Raw genomic sequence first — 16,941 nt, 5'->3', positions numbered from 1 at the left:
GCAGAACGTGGTTTTCAGACATCCAGATGTTACTGGCAGACGAGCCAGTTCGGTTGCCCCTCAGACCCGATCTTCTTCTGCAGGGACCCTTCTTCCATCAGAATCTGCCACAGCTACATTTGACGGCGTGGCTGTTGAGACCGAGGTCTTGAGGGAGAGGGGAATTCCAAGAGTTGTAATCCCTACGATGTTAAGAGCCCGAAAGCCCAACTCAGCAGCACATTATCACAGAATATGGCGCTCATATGCCGGTTGGTGCGAGTCTAAGGGCTGGCCATTCCGAATATTCAAATTGTCCCGCCTTCTGTTGTTCTTACAGAGGGGATTGGATGGGGGTCTGAGACTGGGTTCTCTTAAGGTCCAGGTCTCAGCCTTGTCTGTTCTCTTTCAGAGGAGATTGGCCCTCATTCCTGAGATACAGACATTTTTTCAAGGGGTTCTTCCTCCCTTCGTACCCCCCACAGCTCCTTGGGATCTGGACTTGGTACTAGCCTTCTTGAGGTCTGAGACCTTTGAGCCACTGAATAGGGTGGAACTGAAGTTCTTGTGCTGGAAGACAGTACTTTTGCTAGCCCTTGCCTCAGCTCGCCGGGTTTCGGAGCTGAGTGCTCTGTCCTGTAAGCCTCCGTATTTAATTTTTCACGAGGACAGAGCAGAACTGCGTACTCAGGCCGGGTTCCTTCCGAAGGTGGTATCCTCATACCACATTAACCAGCCTATCGTGGTTCCGGCCTTCCAAGGGGATTCGCCAGAGCAATCCTCCTTGGACGTGGTCAGGGCGCTTCGGATTTACGTCAAGAGAACCAGGGATATACGCAAATCGGATTCCTTATTTGTACTCTATGACGCCTTCCGCAGGGGGTGGCCTGCGTCAAAACAGACTATTGCACGATGGATCAAGTGGACGATCCGTAGTGCTTATCTTCATGCGGGACAGGTGCCTCCTGTCTCCTTAACAGCACACTCTACCAGATCGGTGAGTACGTCGTGGGCTGCTGAGAGAGGGGCCTCTATCTCTCAGCTTTGCAGAGCGGCCACTTGGTCGTCTCAGAACACGTTTGTTAAGTTTTACCAGTTCGACACTTTTGCAGCTTCGGCTTCAACTTTTGGTCGTCTGGTTCTACAGAATCCCCAGCACTCTCCCTCCCGGGGCTTGGTCTTTGGAACCTCCCCGATGTGATTCCAGTGGTCCCTGCTGCATGTCAGAGAAAAGAGGATTTTGGTACTTACCGGTAAATCCATTTCTCTGAGATCAGCAGGGACCACTGGACACCCGCCCGGCTGTTGGATTCTGCCTGTTGTGGTTGCTGTTGCAGCCCGGTCCGATACCTGCGTGTTGTATGTATGGTTATGTTGTTTATGGTTTTTCTGTAACCCTTTCCTCTGGTGGGCCAATTTCCTCACTGGGGGATTGTGGGTCTTAGAGGGGAGGAGCTAGTATCCCCTAATTATTATTAAGAAGTGCCTAGCTCCCAGCATTCCCAGCTCTAATACCCGATGTGATTCCAGTGGTCCCTGCTGATCTCAGAGAAATGGATTTACCGGTAAGTACCAAAATCCTCTTATTTTGGGGGGCCCTACAGACCCACAGGAATGTCCAGAAGACTTGCTGAACCTTACAGTTCTTTAGAAACCCTCCAATAATCAGTCCCTATAACAAGATGACAAATTACATTCTACATAAGTCCTGAACTGGCTTCATGACATTGTTTCAGCTGCTGTCTTCCAGAGTGGACCAATTGTTTTCCCTTTGCACTAGTTTTTATTAATGGCATTTTAGATGTCTGCAGTTGCCCATCTGTGTATACGAGGGCATCCCAACGGAAATAATGTTGACTTGACCGTATTTTGTAATCTGGGATCAAGGGACAACAGTTGACTGTTGCTCCTGTAGCAAACCCTAATTCACACTAAGTTTTTTTTTTTCTGTTATGCTTTAGTGTCTAACCACTTTTACATTCCTGTCATAACCTTACAGAAGATTACTATTGACATGTTATCCAATTTCTTCCAATTTACCAGCTGCTGTTTTTTCTTGTTCGGATGAAGGCATGGATGCCAAGGAAAGAATAGAAGTTTGTCTGCCACTTTATAAAAATATGATCTCGTTGCATCTTATGCTTAACAGGTAAGAACTTGGGGAAGTACTGGTATTGGAAAGATCATTTCCTTCAGTATAAATTTATATTCCTTGCATGTTTTTGGTTAAGGCATATTGCAGCGGTGAATCTGTGTAAGCAGTTGCTGGAGAGTTCTTGCGCCAACTGTGACATCCTGGAGGCTATAAGTTCTGTGTACATCAAGATTGGGCAGCCAGAAAATGGAATTGATGTCTGGATCACTGCGTTCAGAAGTAATCCTGAGAATGCACAGATTTTCTATAATGTCTGCAAGTTTTTAGTAGAACAGGTAAAACTATGTGTTGTGCCTTGTCCTTAAGTGTCTCACCCCTTTTTGCTGAGCAATTCCACTCTATTCAGAATGCGTTGGGTATTTGTTGGTTTTTCAGTATATTTAAAATGTCCTCACTGAACTAGAAGAGCACAGTCTCCTGCAGCACCACTTACCATTTTTGGGGAGGTGAAAATGTAGATCCCAATATTCATTTAGTGCAGTAAATTGTCTGGCCAGATTTGATTTTGTTTTTTTTATTCATTAAGGTTGAGATGAGGTCTTATTTTCTAATGTTTCTGTTTGCAGGGTCGTGTTGAGAACATATATTTTTTAATAGAAGAATTTGTAAGTTGTTTCTTTGAAAATGCTGATGAGGAATGTAGTCCAACAGATCTTCTGAGGTACAGTGAAGCACCACCCTGAGACGGGAGATATACCTACATTTGTTTAAATTCTGTACTCCATTGTAAATTTTGTAAAGATGAGAAGGGAGTGGTTCTAAATCCCGACAAGGCGGGGACGCTCGCCACGCAGTGGGCCTGGTGACTCTCTACGCTTGGCACACTAATTTATTCTCCCTCTATTGGTGTCGTGGACACCCACAGAGGGAGAAAGTGTCAGGATTCCGGCGTCAGGATTTTGAATGCCAGGATTGTAACTGCATCCCGATGAGAACTAACCTTCTGCACATTTTATATGTGGATATCTATTGTACAATATAGATGAGATAGACTTATTAGGAATTTTCAGAAAACCGGCATTTATTTCTTGGTGTTAAAAAACCCCAGTTGAAATGGGCAATGTGCCCATCTTTAGCAGAATTAAGAATTCCCTGTTCCATTGGCTAGTTGTATTTGACAGGGAAAATCTCACAATCCTTTTACCTGAAACAAAGGTTTTCAGTGAACCCAAAATGTAAACAGGAGTAACCTGATGTAACAGGACTGATATTCCACAGAGTAGAATCTAGTATTACTTGCATGTCATCCACTTATAAGTGTTTGCACTTACAGTGTAAACTTCTAATGTTGAAGAATAGCAACTGTCTACTTGCATTAAAAATTTGACATCAAAAGCCAGGAGATTGGGTAATCCCTGCACTGCTGCCTATACAGTTATCATTATAGAATATGTCAAGGACTTAAGTTAGGAATTGGTGTCACATATGTGTAATACTTTCTTAGCCAATCGTAATTGGTAAATGATTGGCTATGGTGAGAGGGAAACATTAGTTTGTGTCACTGTGGCTCCAAATCCCCAGAAATGGAAGTCTAAAACTGCATACACACTGACCGATATATCGGCTGTTCAATTGAGTAACCGTAATATCAATGGACCATCGGCCAGTGTGTATGTATCTGTGAATAGCATTGTTCAGATATATTGCGTTGGCTGTGCAACACACCATCTTAAGATATATTGGTTCATCCTGCTGTGTGTATGGCCACCCATACAGCTGCTGCAATAGTCTATGGTGATTGCTCAATGGGCGGGCATATGCAGAACTTCCGTAGATTGCCCAGGGAGTAAGTTAAGACCTGAGCAAGAGATAAAACAAAAATTGTTACAACGTGTAGGGCTGGTTGTCCAAAAAAGTCAGAAAGCTGGAAAATTCTCATGTCAGTAGGAATAATTTGGGCATTCAATAGTGATCTAGAAACGACCTGTGTGCAGATGAGGGGTCTATGTGCAAGTTCTCTGTCCAGGATTCATGCAAATCAGCACAGTAATTGTAATATAATTGTTACTAGAGCTAATTGTTTTAAGAAAATGCTGTGTAGAAAGCCATTGTGAATGCTAACTGGAGTGTAGATGTTTATTTTAGGAGTTAGAACATAAACTCCAAACTCTACTTTCCTGGAATCTTTTTTAGAAATGGTGACATGTATTCTTTACTATGAAGCACACTTGTGTATGACCACATAAGCAAGTGATCTCAATGTAACTTCTTAACGTCTCTCCGGTATAAATTCTGAGGAGAAAGGGGAAATAACTGATCTGGGGTGGTAAAAAATATGTGCTGTGTCCATTCACATTTAACAGTTTTCTTGGTTTTTTTTTTGTCTGCCCATTTTAGATATCTTCTGAATTTAACTGTGCCGCTGGATTTCAAAGCACCAACATGTAAAGTAGATGGACTTATTAATACTTCAAATATGCAAACCCCATACCTCTGGCTTGTTTTCTGGTGAGCTTGTGGGTCTCATTTAAACATAACTTTAATGTGTCAAACTAGATGTAATTCCCTACTTCGGTTTAGTTTGAGTCAGCTTTGCTGGAGTTGCCTGTGTTGCCATTCTCTAAATTAATTAAGTGACCTATTTTGCTGGTTGCCTTGTGCAAGGGATAATGGACACAAGCGTAGCCCTTAAATTATGTATATGTGTAAATATAGAGCTATAGAAGAAATGTTCATTAACAGCAATGGGTTATGCTTTGGAGAAAAAAATGCACCAACTTTAAAACTCAATAGATATGCTTACTGACATCTGGCTCTCTAACATGGATTGTACTATTATTTACACAAGTGCCCGAGTACCCTGTGTAAAAAGGAAGTGGATTCAACAGATCAATAGCATTCCTTTATTTAATTAGGAAAATGTATATTTGCTCATGCAATTTTGTTGCAAAACTATGTTGGGGCATTTTGCAGCTGTCCCTACATCTCCAGCAATGTGCACGTTTAGTCTGATTTAGTATTCCTGCTACAGTATGTTTTGAAGGTAAATAACTCCTTTTTCTGAAGGCATTGGAACATGGGTATACAAATAGTATTAGAATTGGCATAGACTATCAAAGTTAGTTAAAGGAAAAAGGCAAAAACCACAGTGAAATAAAAAACTAAAAAAAACATTTTGTAATGATTGAAATCCATCGGTAGACTGTAATTTCAAGTATGATGTAAAAGTTAATCTTAAGAGAATTTGCCCTTTAATTAAATATTTAGAAGAAAGATCAAACAAAACGCCTAATACTAACACTGATCATAAGTTGCATTAACCTTTCATAGTATGAATTTCACTAGAACTGCTAATCAATAAATTATAGGTTATTCTAAAGGAAATAAACTGCATGATTAAAAATGGGCAGAAAAAAGAAACCTATTTCAACCAGCCAACATAAACACCAACAATGATAAATTTGGTTATAGTTTTATTATAAGTTAGAAATGGAAAAACTTGTTAAAAAGAACTGGAAATTTCTGCCTATATACCCCATCCTCGAAAATATCAGTAGGATACTAACCAAAATGTATTTATACTACGCCCAGTAATCTGAAGAATGAATTGGCTTCTTCACTCCCTATAAAAATAAAAGAACATACATTACAAGAATGGAACATTTGTAATTCTTGCAATATGTGTAAATGTGGTGCAATAAAAATGATGAAATTCCCATAGCAATCAAAGAAAATTGACTACCACTTGTGTGTGTGTGTGTATTATGTATATATGTGTATATAAATATGTATGTGTTTGCCCTGTGTAAAAAACAATGGGGTGTATTCAATACGGCCGGCAAGGGGGTTAAATGGCGGGTATCACCAAAAGCAAGCGATCCTCTCCTTTTAACCCCCGCGCCGGCAGCTCACCTTATTCAACGTTCCGGGGGGATCCTTGCTGTGGGAGGACAGCACGGATTCCCCCAAACAGCGAGGCTCGCGGCTAATGCAGGAAACCCGCTGCATTGAGCTATGATTCTTGCTGTTTTAGTGGGCCACATAAGCCATTCCCCCTCGCTCCAAAAACCTAGCGTTCAGGGGGTCAGTTGAATACTGACCCTGCGTGCTGTCACAGCGAGCAGACAGCCCTGTTTGCTGTCACAGCTCGCAAAAAGCATTGAATACACCCCAATGTGGGAAGAACAGTGGAATCCATAAAGATAATTTATATACAATAGTGCATCATGATTGCCAATTACAAGGCCTATACTATCTACATTTTATCTACACGCACTTAATACTGTCATAATAGTGGATCAAACTATCTTAAATGTGATTTAGATCCATAAAGATAAATAATAAACGGGGTTGCTTTTTGGTGGATACATAGAGGGCAATTCATATAATTTGCAGTAATTTAGCTCCAAAGCTAGGTGCCTGGGAGCTATTCGGCTACCTACTGTGACTAGCTCCAAGGCTGCACTTTGGTTTTCTCAGCACACCCATTAGAGGTGCAGGTAGAAATCTCTATTAAGTCGACTTTCGGTGCTAGTCACAATCTGACAGCTAAGTAGCCGGAGAGCTGCAGTTTAGCACATCATATATTGGGAATTATTATGGAAAATGGTACTCTTTACCTAGCACGGCGCCCACGATGTCCATCGCGGTCATCGGGTGTAAAAAATCGCGGGCATCGCATGCACTACAGTAACGGGTGCGACCGACGCGATGCCCGCGATTTCCCATAGGGATCAATGTTAAATTTTTCAATGGACGCGATTTTTCAGTTCAATGCCTCAATGCCCACGATTTTGCCATAGGAAACAATGTTAAATGGGCCACAGAGCCCAAATAGCCACCCTTAGCAGTGAAATGTCCCCCACAATTTTTAACGACGCCCCATGATCCACGCGAACCCGAAGCGTGGTGAGCGCAGCGAGCCCGCGAGGGGCGGCGGTACGCGTCCTCCGACCTTTTCATACCCCCACTATCCACGTCGGCGTGGAGTTGAGAATAGAATAGTGTGGCGAGCGCAGCGAGCCACCGAGCCCGAAGCGTGGCGAGCGGACGCGGATACCTTCACAGGTAAACGCGGCCCTACGCGGGCTTCACAGGTATCCGCGTCCCCTCGCGGGGCTCGCTGTGCTCGCCACGCTTCGGGCTCGGTGGCTCGCTGCGCTCGCCACACTATTCTATTCTCAACTCCACGCCGACGTGGATAGTGGGGGTATGAAAAGGTCGGAGGACGCATACCGCCGCCCCTCGCGGGCTCGCTGCGCTCGCCACGCTTCGGGTTCGCGTGGATAGTGGGGTGTCGTTAACAATTGTGGGGGACATTTCACTGCTAAGGGTGCCTATTTGGACTCTGTGGCCCATTTAACATTGTTTCCTATGGCAAAATCGCGGGCATTGAACTGAAAAATCGCGTCCTTTGAAAAATTTAACATTGATCCCTATGGGAAATCGCGGGCATTGCGTCGGTCGCGTCACACCCGTTACTTTAGTGCATGCGATGGACGCGATGCCCGCGATGGGCGCCGTCCTAGGTAAAGAGTACCTGGAAAATAATTGAATAGCTCCTGTGCACTTAATCCAGGAGCTAAATAACAAGTTAGTTTAATTACCTATATAGTTGCCATCAGGATTCATCATTACAATTGATTTGAATACATTTTTTAAAGAATACTATTTACTATCATTTGTTAAGTGAATGTCCATTGTTTGAATGTATCCAATCTTGTAAGGCAACATAGTATTCGGCCTTGTTAGTACTTTGATGGACTTAAGGAACTGTTACGAAGTAAGATGCCCCATCTCTAGTACACTTTTGCCACAAAACCTCACATGATTAAATAGTATATTCTGGAATTGTTCTCTCTGCAATCTGCTGTTGTATACTTCGCCGTGAAGATGGCAACCATCACGGTTTAAGCAACTTTGAAAAAAAGGTACTTGTTTAGTTTCCCGGCAGCAGCGCGTGCCGCTCTAGCTATGAATCTTTGCAGCTTGCCAAACTGCCTTACTTCTCGAAGCTACGTTATCAGCGTAGCGCCTGTTTGAATCCTGGCAGCTCGACAGCTGCCTTCTGTAATGTACGTTTTCAGCGTCTCCGTAGCAGCCTCTGACTCCGCGGCAGCCCAGCGCTGCTACTCCTAAGCTCCTGTCAAGCACCTGAGCGCCTCACACAGTGCTGGCGCCCGCATGATATCCTCTCTTCTGTGGAGAGGGGATCATGCGGGTGCCGGCGGAGAGGTGCTCAGGACCCCTAATAAATCAGCAGAAATTACTAACCAGCAGTGCTACTTCAGTCCTTGGGGGTTATTTGCACCAGTTTGCCATACTACGATGGTAGTGGGCATCTTCAGTACACCAATGCACAACCACATAAGGCCATAGCCACCAGATTCTGGCTGAAGGCACCATGAGGTGCCCTCTAGTTTGCCAAATTTTTACCAAATAAAACACCTGTAGGATGCCTTTCAAGGTGCTATCAGTGGCAGGGATACACCACCAGTGAATGTTAAGGAATTACGGACCCATTAGGCAAGTGGCATGGTGCGCTCAATCTACACCGTTCTCCAGAGTGAGTGGTGGAGTCCATGTCCTGTGTCATGTTGCTGCTGTGGTCAGATCGACAGGAAGACCTACATGTTACTAGAGAGGTGTATCTGTTTTTCTGATACCTGAGTGTACATCAGCGTATCACTGAGTGTATAAGAAGGATTTATTTACTTTCAAAACATATACATATGTTACATCTGCAAAAAGTGTACTAGATACTTAAGATGAGGGTGGGGGAGGAGGTACTTGGTATAAGGAATTGGTGTTAGGTCACAGATTATGCCTAATGATGCATGGGGAGGGTCACAAGTATTTGGATATGTGTTTTGCCTGCTTAACTTACACAGTGCTACAGTACTTTCCTCAATTTTGCATCTTGGTATGCTTGTACTGTACTATTTGCATAGTATGACTGACTGGTTTGGCAGAGCTAAGTATCAATCTATGGTGCTTTAAACATGGCTATTTGCCATGATTTGAGGATAGGTGTGGACCTGGTTACTCTTGTACATTGTTTGAGAGGTGGGGGCAGTTGTAAAATGTTTAAAGAGCCTCAGCCAGTCAGTACATGGGCTGTGTTGCCTAAGTCTGCATGGTAAAGAAAGCTGTGAGGCAGCCACAATCCTTCATTGTAAATTCTTATTTGCAGTCTGTGGCAGTCTATAAAGGCAAGTACAGAGGAGGCAGCAGATGCATATGAAGCTGCTTTAGGGGCTGTAATGCAACAGGATATACTGCAGAAGCTGTGGATGGAGTGAGTATTTCTAGTGCTTGCATGTTTCAGTGGGCATCATTTTACAGGTAGATGTGCCGTAATATTTATTGGCTCTTTTCTTTTCAGTTATCTTGTCTTTACTAACAGCAAAATTGCGGAATCCAGAAATAAGGTTCAAGATAGTAAGCATTTTACCGATTTAGTTAACAGATGCCTAATGACTGTTCCCACACGGCACCCCACTCCTTTTAGCACAGCTGAGTACTGGACCAACTACGAATTCCATAATTTGGTAAGGTGGTGGTGAAGAGCGTTTGATTGTTACTGTAGTGAAAGTTAGATACTGTTGGTCATGTTACTATTGTGGCAAGCTTCATCAACATAAGAATAAACCATGCACATAACTAATGATAAAATGGCGTAAATGTCCAACAAGTGCATTATATACTTATTTTACAAGTTATTATTTGTTTAAAACCAAAGTACATTTTTCACATAACTTTAACCGTCAACTTTTTTAGTGTAATCACTTAGTGTAATCACTTAGTGTAATCACTTAGTGTAATCACTTAGTGTAATCACTTAGTGTAATCACTTAGTGTAATCACTTAGTGTAATCACTTAGTGTAATCACTTAGTGTTATACAGATGGAGCCGCTGTCTCCCTCCCCAGTAGTGCCTCATATTTCAGTATCTGGTGGCTGCTGGCTGAGGGTGGGCAGGCAGATGTGGACGCGTGTCCATGGCAGAGAATGGTGCGCGCAAGCATCTCCGCCATGCGCCTACTGGCAATGGTGTGGGCCGGCGGGGTGGGAGCCACTCAGATGAGAGCGGCTCCATCTGTAACCATTATATTGCAGGAAATTATATACATGCATGTGTATAAAGTTCGAATTGAAGAGGCACTCGTCAGACTTCGTAAGATGCAATCAAAAGATTTTTATTCATGTGTGTATATATAGGTCCAAATAGTAAGATGTCACTCAGAGTATGAAACACAATAATACAGAGACTGTAGTTTCAGGGAGCCAAGGTTTCAGGGAGTTACCCCTTTTATCAAGACCATGTGTATATATAGATTTCTTTTTATTAGGTCAGGAGTGGGAGTTAATGTTACATTTCATTTTTAAATAGGCATATAGCCACAAATGTACATAACTGTAGCTGACGTATAAGTAGTACAATGTTAACTACAAGAGAAAAAATATAGATATATCAAAATGTAAAGCAGTGTCTGCTTTATGTTCTAGTACAGATAGAAGGGGCTTTTCTGCTGACTAGTTGGGGATGTCCTAAAGTTGGTGTGTGATTAGGAAATGCTGCCAAGTCACAGGGCTTTCTGGCATTGTTCTGCTCCATATTTGTGTGATTACCATGGTTTTCGATCACCTCCCTCCTCTCCCATAAAACAAAGTCCTAAAAAATGTGAAGCTCTAAACTTTGATCACTTGGCTTTCATCCTGAAAGATTCTTTGACTTCAACGTTCCCACTGAATCTTAAGTAATGTATGCAATGCTACATTCCCAATGTTATCTGTCATTTGTATTTTCAGGTAATCTACTTCTATTTAAGCTGTGCGCCAAAGTCACAGCATCCTAGGATATTGGAGCGCTTTTCTTCCATGATGCCTACAAATCTTGGGCTTGCACTCAGGTGAGCAGATTACTTAAATTTAGCATGTAAAATTAAAAAGCGTAGGCGTTTGGTATGGTAAATGCAAAAAAAAATTGTATTTCTGTTTTTTTCCTTTTAGAATTTATAAAATGTCACATTGGCTGTGTGCTGGTTTAGTTATTGTCTCCATAAAAGTAGCTTTTGTTATATACAAATGTGGAAGTCAAAGGAGAGCTGGGAAATAAGTATTTCATATAAAGCCTTGCATTATGTGGAATGTTTCATTTGGTTCAATGGGATTGCTGTCTAGTAGAGAAAATCATTAGCAGTCCTACGTTTTTGAGGCCACACACAGCTATTTGCTATTGGGGGGGAAGAAGAGTTCTGTTTGTATTTCTTTTTTCATGATGACGCTTGATCTGTCAACATGCATTTGTCGTTATAAAAGATGAAATGAAATACAAAACACACCAACGCACAAACCTAAAACAAGTAGGTGACGGTGAAAAAAGTCACACAAAATCCACACGTTATAAAAAAAAAAAAATTAATTTTTAAACTTTTCTGCAGTGACCAGAATTTGTTATCACCATGGTTATCCCCTGTAAAGCAACACCTTACTAGTACAGGTTGTGTCTGCCATATCTAAAATTCCTGAAAAACAAGATTTTGAGCATGATCTTTTTGCTTTCTGATGGTTTAATTACACAAAATGATTAAAAGTTGTGTGAAAGTATATTAAGGCTATGGGATTATATTTAGTGTATGCACACAAACATTGCTTTATGTGCACAGTTGTTAAACATAGTGTAAGATTATCTTCAGGCTATGTGTATAAAGGAGCCCATACACGCTGCGATCGCGTCGGCTCCATTTTGTACTTTGAGATGCGCGCTCCCACGCATCTCATCATACAGTGCAAAAAGTATGTGCTGCACATACTTTTTGTACTAGCTTTTCATCGCGTCGCATGCACAAGGCATGCGATGCGATGTGTACTATTTACAAAACGTATGCCCAAAACTGAGCGTGTATGGGCTCCTTAAGTAACATAAATGCATTTAGTGTTCAGAATGGTTTCCCATCCACATGATATTTCATTAAATATTAGGGTCATTCAATGGTAACAAACGGTTCTTATTTCATGTGAAATATATATTTTTTGAGCATGTGTTTTGATTATTTTGTACAAATTAAATGTTTGTGTGGTAAAAGATATGCTTTCTTTTTGATGCAAAGCTTGTCATGAAAAGTACATTTTCCCGGTATGCAAATGTTCTACAATATGGAAAAATCCCATATCCAAAATACCTCCACTCCCAAACATTTTACATATGGCAGACAGCCTGTAGTAGGCTAATAATGTATTATATATGAAGACTGGGATTGTTGATCGAGAATACAATTTTAAACTTTTTGTTTATCCTGTGTAAATGAGGACAATTTACTGCACATACCTGATACCGAAGGATTCCTTTTCAGTGCTCTTTGCTGTAAAGATTAATAAGACATGACAAGGCTTCTAAAGCCTCTACAGGGGTTGCTGGTGCTGCTGTTGCATTTTGTATACATTATTATACATTTCTAAAAAGGCTATGTGCTTTGTTTTTCCAACGATAGACTTCAGCTTTGAGAAACAAAGGATAATTAGCACTTTTACTTGGTCAGGTTGAACAAGGGAGCTTTCGGACACTTGTATGTCTTGCTTGCAATCACAGTACAGTATGCTTTTTGTAATCCTATACTTCCAGGGTACTTAAACAAGAATTGGAAGACAACAATGTTCAAATTGTGAAAATGCAATCCAAGATGTTTACATATAACTTCCCAATGTGCCTGTCCATCTGGAAAATGTAACGTACAAAATGTTACTTTTGTTTTACTTTATAATGTAGTATGCAGGTAACGTTAATCTGAATTTGTCATGGGGTTTGCTTCCTTTTAAATCTTCTATCAAACAATTTTTCTGGAAATTTAGTGTAATTTAGATTTACACTGTTGTGTATGGATGATATTTTATTTATGAAAAAAAAAATGATGGAACACATGCACCACAGGCTGACTTCTGGAATCCATCAATGCAAGTGTCACTCAAACAACTCTAGACAATAAAAAAATGGTCACTGACAGGAACAAGAAGACTCTCAAAATGGAGTAAATGTGTCTTGATCTTGCTTCTTTTTCATATCTGAACAGGGTAATTCAAGAAACTGATACCATAGCGTCATACTGTATTCTTTTTTTATTTGTGTAAAAAAAAAAAAAAAAAAGAAGCGAGAGCAAGACACATTTACTCCATTTTGAGCGCCATTTTGTTCTGGTCGGTGACCATTTCATTTTAACCTTTTATATTCTTTATGCCAACAGAAAATTTGTGAAGATCATCTTCCATGTGGAACTTCAGCTACTAATTACATTTTAAGAATGCTACTTAGGTGGTAATCAATTCACCACAGGGGCAGGGAAAGGCTATTCAATTAATTACACGTGAACTGTGGGCTCAAAGTGTTTTTTTTGTTCTGCATGCCACTCAATTTTTGAGGTTTTGTCACAACTTTAGGGTATTTCAGAGGTTCCCAAACGTTTTTGAATCATAGCACCCTAGAGTTCCACGGCACCCCTAGGCCATAAGTTTCTCAGAAATTTAGAAAAAATAAATAAAATGAAGGATGTTATTTTTAGGGTCAGTTATGTGACGAAAGACAGTATTCACTTCTGTTTTCCCTCATATATGTTATGATTGGCAGCCTAAAGCACTAGTTTTTCCTATTACATTAACCATAAATTATTAGAATTGGTCCTGGACCACTAATCCAGGGCACCCTTGTAAGTGTCCCGGGGTACCCCAGTGTGCCACAATACAGAGTATACGAACCACTGGGTTACTCCTTCTTCTGCAGGGACTCGCGTGAGGAGTATTCAGTTTGATTGAAATACTTCCAGTGCCGACTGGAGGTATTAAATCCTGTGGCTCATTGAACACCCCCTTAATTTTTTTTACTGCTACAATTTCTTATGCTACTGTAAAACACTTTCACAAAAAATTTCATTGAGGCAGTGCAGTTATAACCTGTTTTTTTTGTTTTTACTTCCTTAGAGCCATTGCAGTAGAAACCTTCCTTAAGGGACAGAAGGAGGTAAGCGTTTGCATATGCTTCAAACAGTGATGCCGTAGAGCCGTGGTTCCCAACCCTGGTCCTCAAATACCCCTAACAGTTCACATTTTCCAGGTCACCTGTGGATTTTATAAATGTGACAGTTAGTAATACACAGTGCTCCTGCTGGGAGACTTGGAAAACCTGGACTGTGAGGGGTACTTGAGGACCAGGGTTGGGAACCACTGCGAGCTGTACCAGTAACTTTTAAATTATTTAAGGTGGTGCTGATCATCTTGGCTGCTGACTTGCTTTAATAATGTAGGAACACCCTAACATAAGGCTACAAATAGTGTCCAAATTCTGGACATGGCATTGGATCATCAGACTACTATCTACCATTCCTGCAATCTAAGCCATTTGGTTGCAGAAACATTACGTCATATGGATTATTTATTTAAATTTTTGTTCAGTTAATGTATAACAAAAAATGGTTTCTGTTACTTAAATAGCAAGCTAAAATGGTATACATATTTTCTTATTCGCATAGAAAAAAACAAATTGGTCACTGATCATTGTGGGTTACTTTACATAGTTGAACAAGTTCCATACATTTAGATTACATTTTCTTAAATAGTTAAAAAAATAAAACAAAAGCTTTTCTGCTGGAAGATCAACATTGCTTGAGGGCGTAAAATAGCTACCATTTACAGAACACTATCTTTTTTAGTTATTAATGTTTTTGAAGGGGTTATCGACAGGGGCTGGCAGGCAACTTTCAGCCCGGGGGCAACACAAGCAAACAGCCCACCCCTTTTACCATTCTAACCGCCCTCCGCCCCATCCCACTTTACTTTAACATCAACAACACAACCAGCCAGCCGCATGTAATGTGGTGGGGGGGGAGAGCTGATCGTGCGGGAGATGGGCAGTAGAGCTTGGCTTTCAGGAGATGCATGGGCTTTACCAGCCCTACCTGACAGTATCCTGACTAGCTCCTGCTGCTATTGGAGGCTGTCTCAGGGCTGGCATGGCAGTCTCCTCTCTACCCGGGAGCTGTGAGCTGTACTGCCCATCTCCCTCACTATTCGCTCCCGCCGTGCCGCCACTGATCAGGATGATAAGGAAATAGTTGACATCCGCATCCTTTGTCTCCCGGCCGCCAGGCACACAAAGCCAGGCCCAGGACACTGAAAAATATACCGGCCTGGGGGCCATGTGGCACCCCCCACCCGTCCCAGCCAGCCACTGGCTATAAAATTACACCACTTGTAATGGATGGAACACCCAGTGTAAATCAATTGCCAAACATTGCCAGTGTAAATCAATTAATTTTAATGAGAAAAGTAACCAGTTACCTGTCCTTTTCCTGAAACTGCACCTTGTTTTGCAGGTCCAGCGTCTGTACCAAAGAGCCCTGCAGAAGTTACCTCTGTGTGCTGAGCTTTGGAAAGATGTAATGTTTTCTCCTTTTCTTTTTCTGTTGGGGTTCTTGAAGTTTTATTTCTGTTTACCAAGCCTGTAGATGTGAGCAAGACTGTGTCCTTACCACATGTGCTTCCCCATCTTTTACAGCAACTCTTGTTTGAAGCATCAGGAGGAGGTAAAACTGATAACCTGAGAAAACTAGTTTCCAAGTTTCAAGAGATTGGAGTCAGCCTAGATGAGCTCTTAAATTTAAACACAGAAAGCAAGAATCGCTGAACACTCGTTGCAGTCAGCCAAAATCCTACTCTAAATTGCCAAAATGGTCAAGAATAGTCTGATTCAGATTAGCCTGTGAAAGTCACACCTATTCTGAGTCATTGCTTTCTGTAACCTGCAAAATCAAATATACTGCCCAACTTAAACTGGAGAATTGAATTCCATAATCTGGCCTGCTACTGGGCCCAACAAGGTTCTCTTTACATCGTGTACGTAAGTATAGTTAATTATAGAGATTTGCTGTTTTTTTATTGTTTCTGTCTATTTATTTTTTTAATTTTTTTGTGTCCATTCTCTTCCCTTACCCTCTACATTTTATTTTTGCAATCCCCGTTTTGTTGTTGTGTTTCTAACTTGTTTGACTCTCTCACTGATGCCTGTGAGACCCCGTGTCTGATATTAGCTTTGGGGGCTGCTGTTTACAATCCAAAAGCAATCAGTCTCTCATTCTAAATCCTTATCAATTTGGTCTTTTTTTTTTTTTTTTTTTTTTTTTTTTTTGAAAACGGTGGGAGGATTTGGGAAATAATTGCAGTTAAAGCAGCATGTCCTCGGCCAAACCAAGGCTGTCAGTCTGCTAAGTGCACTTGAGGGATATTTTTTTTGTTTTGTTTCTTTTACATTTCTGCATTTTGGACTCTTAAGTTGAGACTGTTAAACTTGAAGACAAAAGATACTATTGCAAAATGCCAGTGCATCAGAGCCGAAGAGTGGTCAATTATTACGTGCAATTTTTCTTTGTAAAGAAGTTAATTTATAATAAAGTTTAACAGTTTAAAGTACAATATATAATGGAAATGTTTTGTATTATGGTACTACCTTGTGTAGTATTACGACTGTTTATACAAAGCTATTTTAAATATAATTAAACTTTTTAAATAAAACATTTGTTTGCTGTTTTTTTTTCTCCCCCTCCCTAACCGTTATATAAAATGTTTCTGCACAACATTATTCTGTTTCAGTGTATGGCGCAAGAGATAATTGCACATTATTACTCAGTAGGATGCAGTCACTAGATCTACAAGCAGTAGGTTGATGCACAATAAATCGACATGGATAATATCCACATAAGTTTTTCTTGTTTTTATTTAAAAAAAAAAAAAACATCCAAACTATCCAAGTGGGCATAGAGTGAAAATCTAATAGTGTGCCCGAAGCATGGCAAGCTAAGCGGTACACATATGGTGTCACAAGA

The 16,941-nt window shown here is 41.0% G+C and overlaps 1 protein-coding gene across 1 annotated transcript in view; it reads left to right on the top strand.

Moving 5' to 3' along the window:
• The window catches only part of ZFC3H1 (zinc finger C3H1-type containing), an 85,102-nt gene extending 68,867 nt beyond the window's left edge, over window positions 1-16,235 (top strand). Inside the window, exons 25-35 of the mRNA XM_083182547.1 lie at window positions 2,023-2,128; window positions 2,211-2,409; window positions 2,701-2,795; window positions 4,472-4,582; window positions 9,267-9,371; window positions 9,459-9,624; window positions 10,886-10,986; window positions 12,699-12,800; window positions 14,045-14,084; window positions 15,436-15,498; window positions 15,618-16,235. Of these exons, the coding sequence (XP_083038673.1) occupies window positions 2,023-2,128; window positions 2,211-2,409; window positions 2,701-2,795; window positions 4,472-4,582; window positions 9,267-9,371; window positions 9,459-9,624; window positions 10,886-10,986; window positions 12,699-12,800; window positions 14,045-14,084; window positions 15,436-15,498; window positions 15,618-15,746 (1,217 nt within the window). The 3' untranslated portion in view covers window positions 15,747-16,235. The remainder of the gene's footprint in view (window positions 1-2,022; window positions 2,129-2,210; window positions 2,410-2,700; window positions 2,796-4,471; window positions 4,583-9,266; window positions 9,372-9,458; window positions 9,625-10,885; window positions 10,987-12,698; window positions 12,801-14,044; window positions 14,085-15,435; window positions 15,499-15,617) is intronic.
• Window positions 16,236-16,941: the final 706 nt, after the last annotated feature.

This window comes from Crinia signifera, chromosome 4, assembly GCF_055691185.1.
Source record: "Crinia signifera chromosome 4, ASM5569118v1, whole genome shotgun sequence".
NCBI classification, from domain to species: domain Eukaryota; kingdom Metazoa; phylum Chordata; class Amphibia; order Anura; family Myobatrachidae; genus Crinia; species Crinia signifera.
The sequence above is the reverse complement of the archived record's forward strand: the minus strand, read 5'-3'. Positions and strand labels throughout refer to the sequence as shown.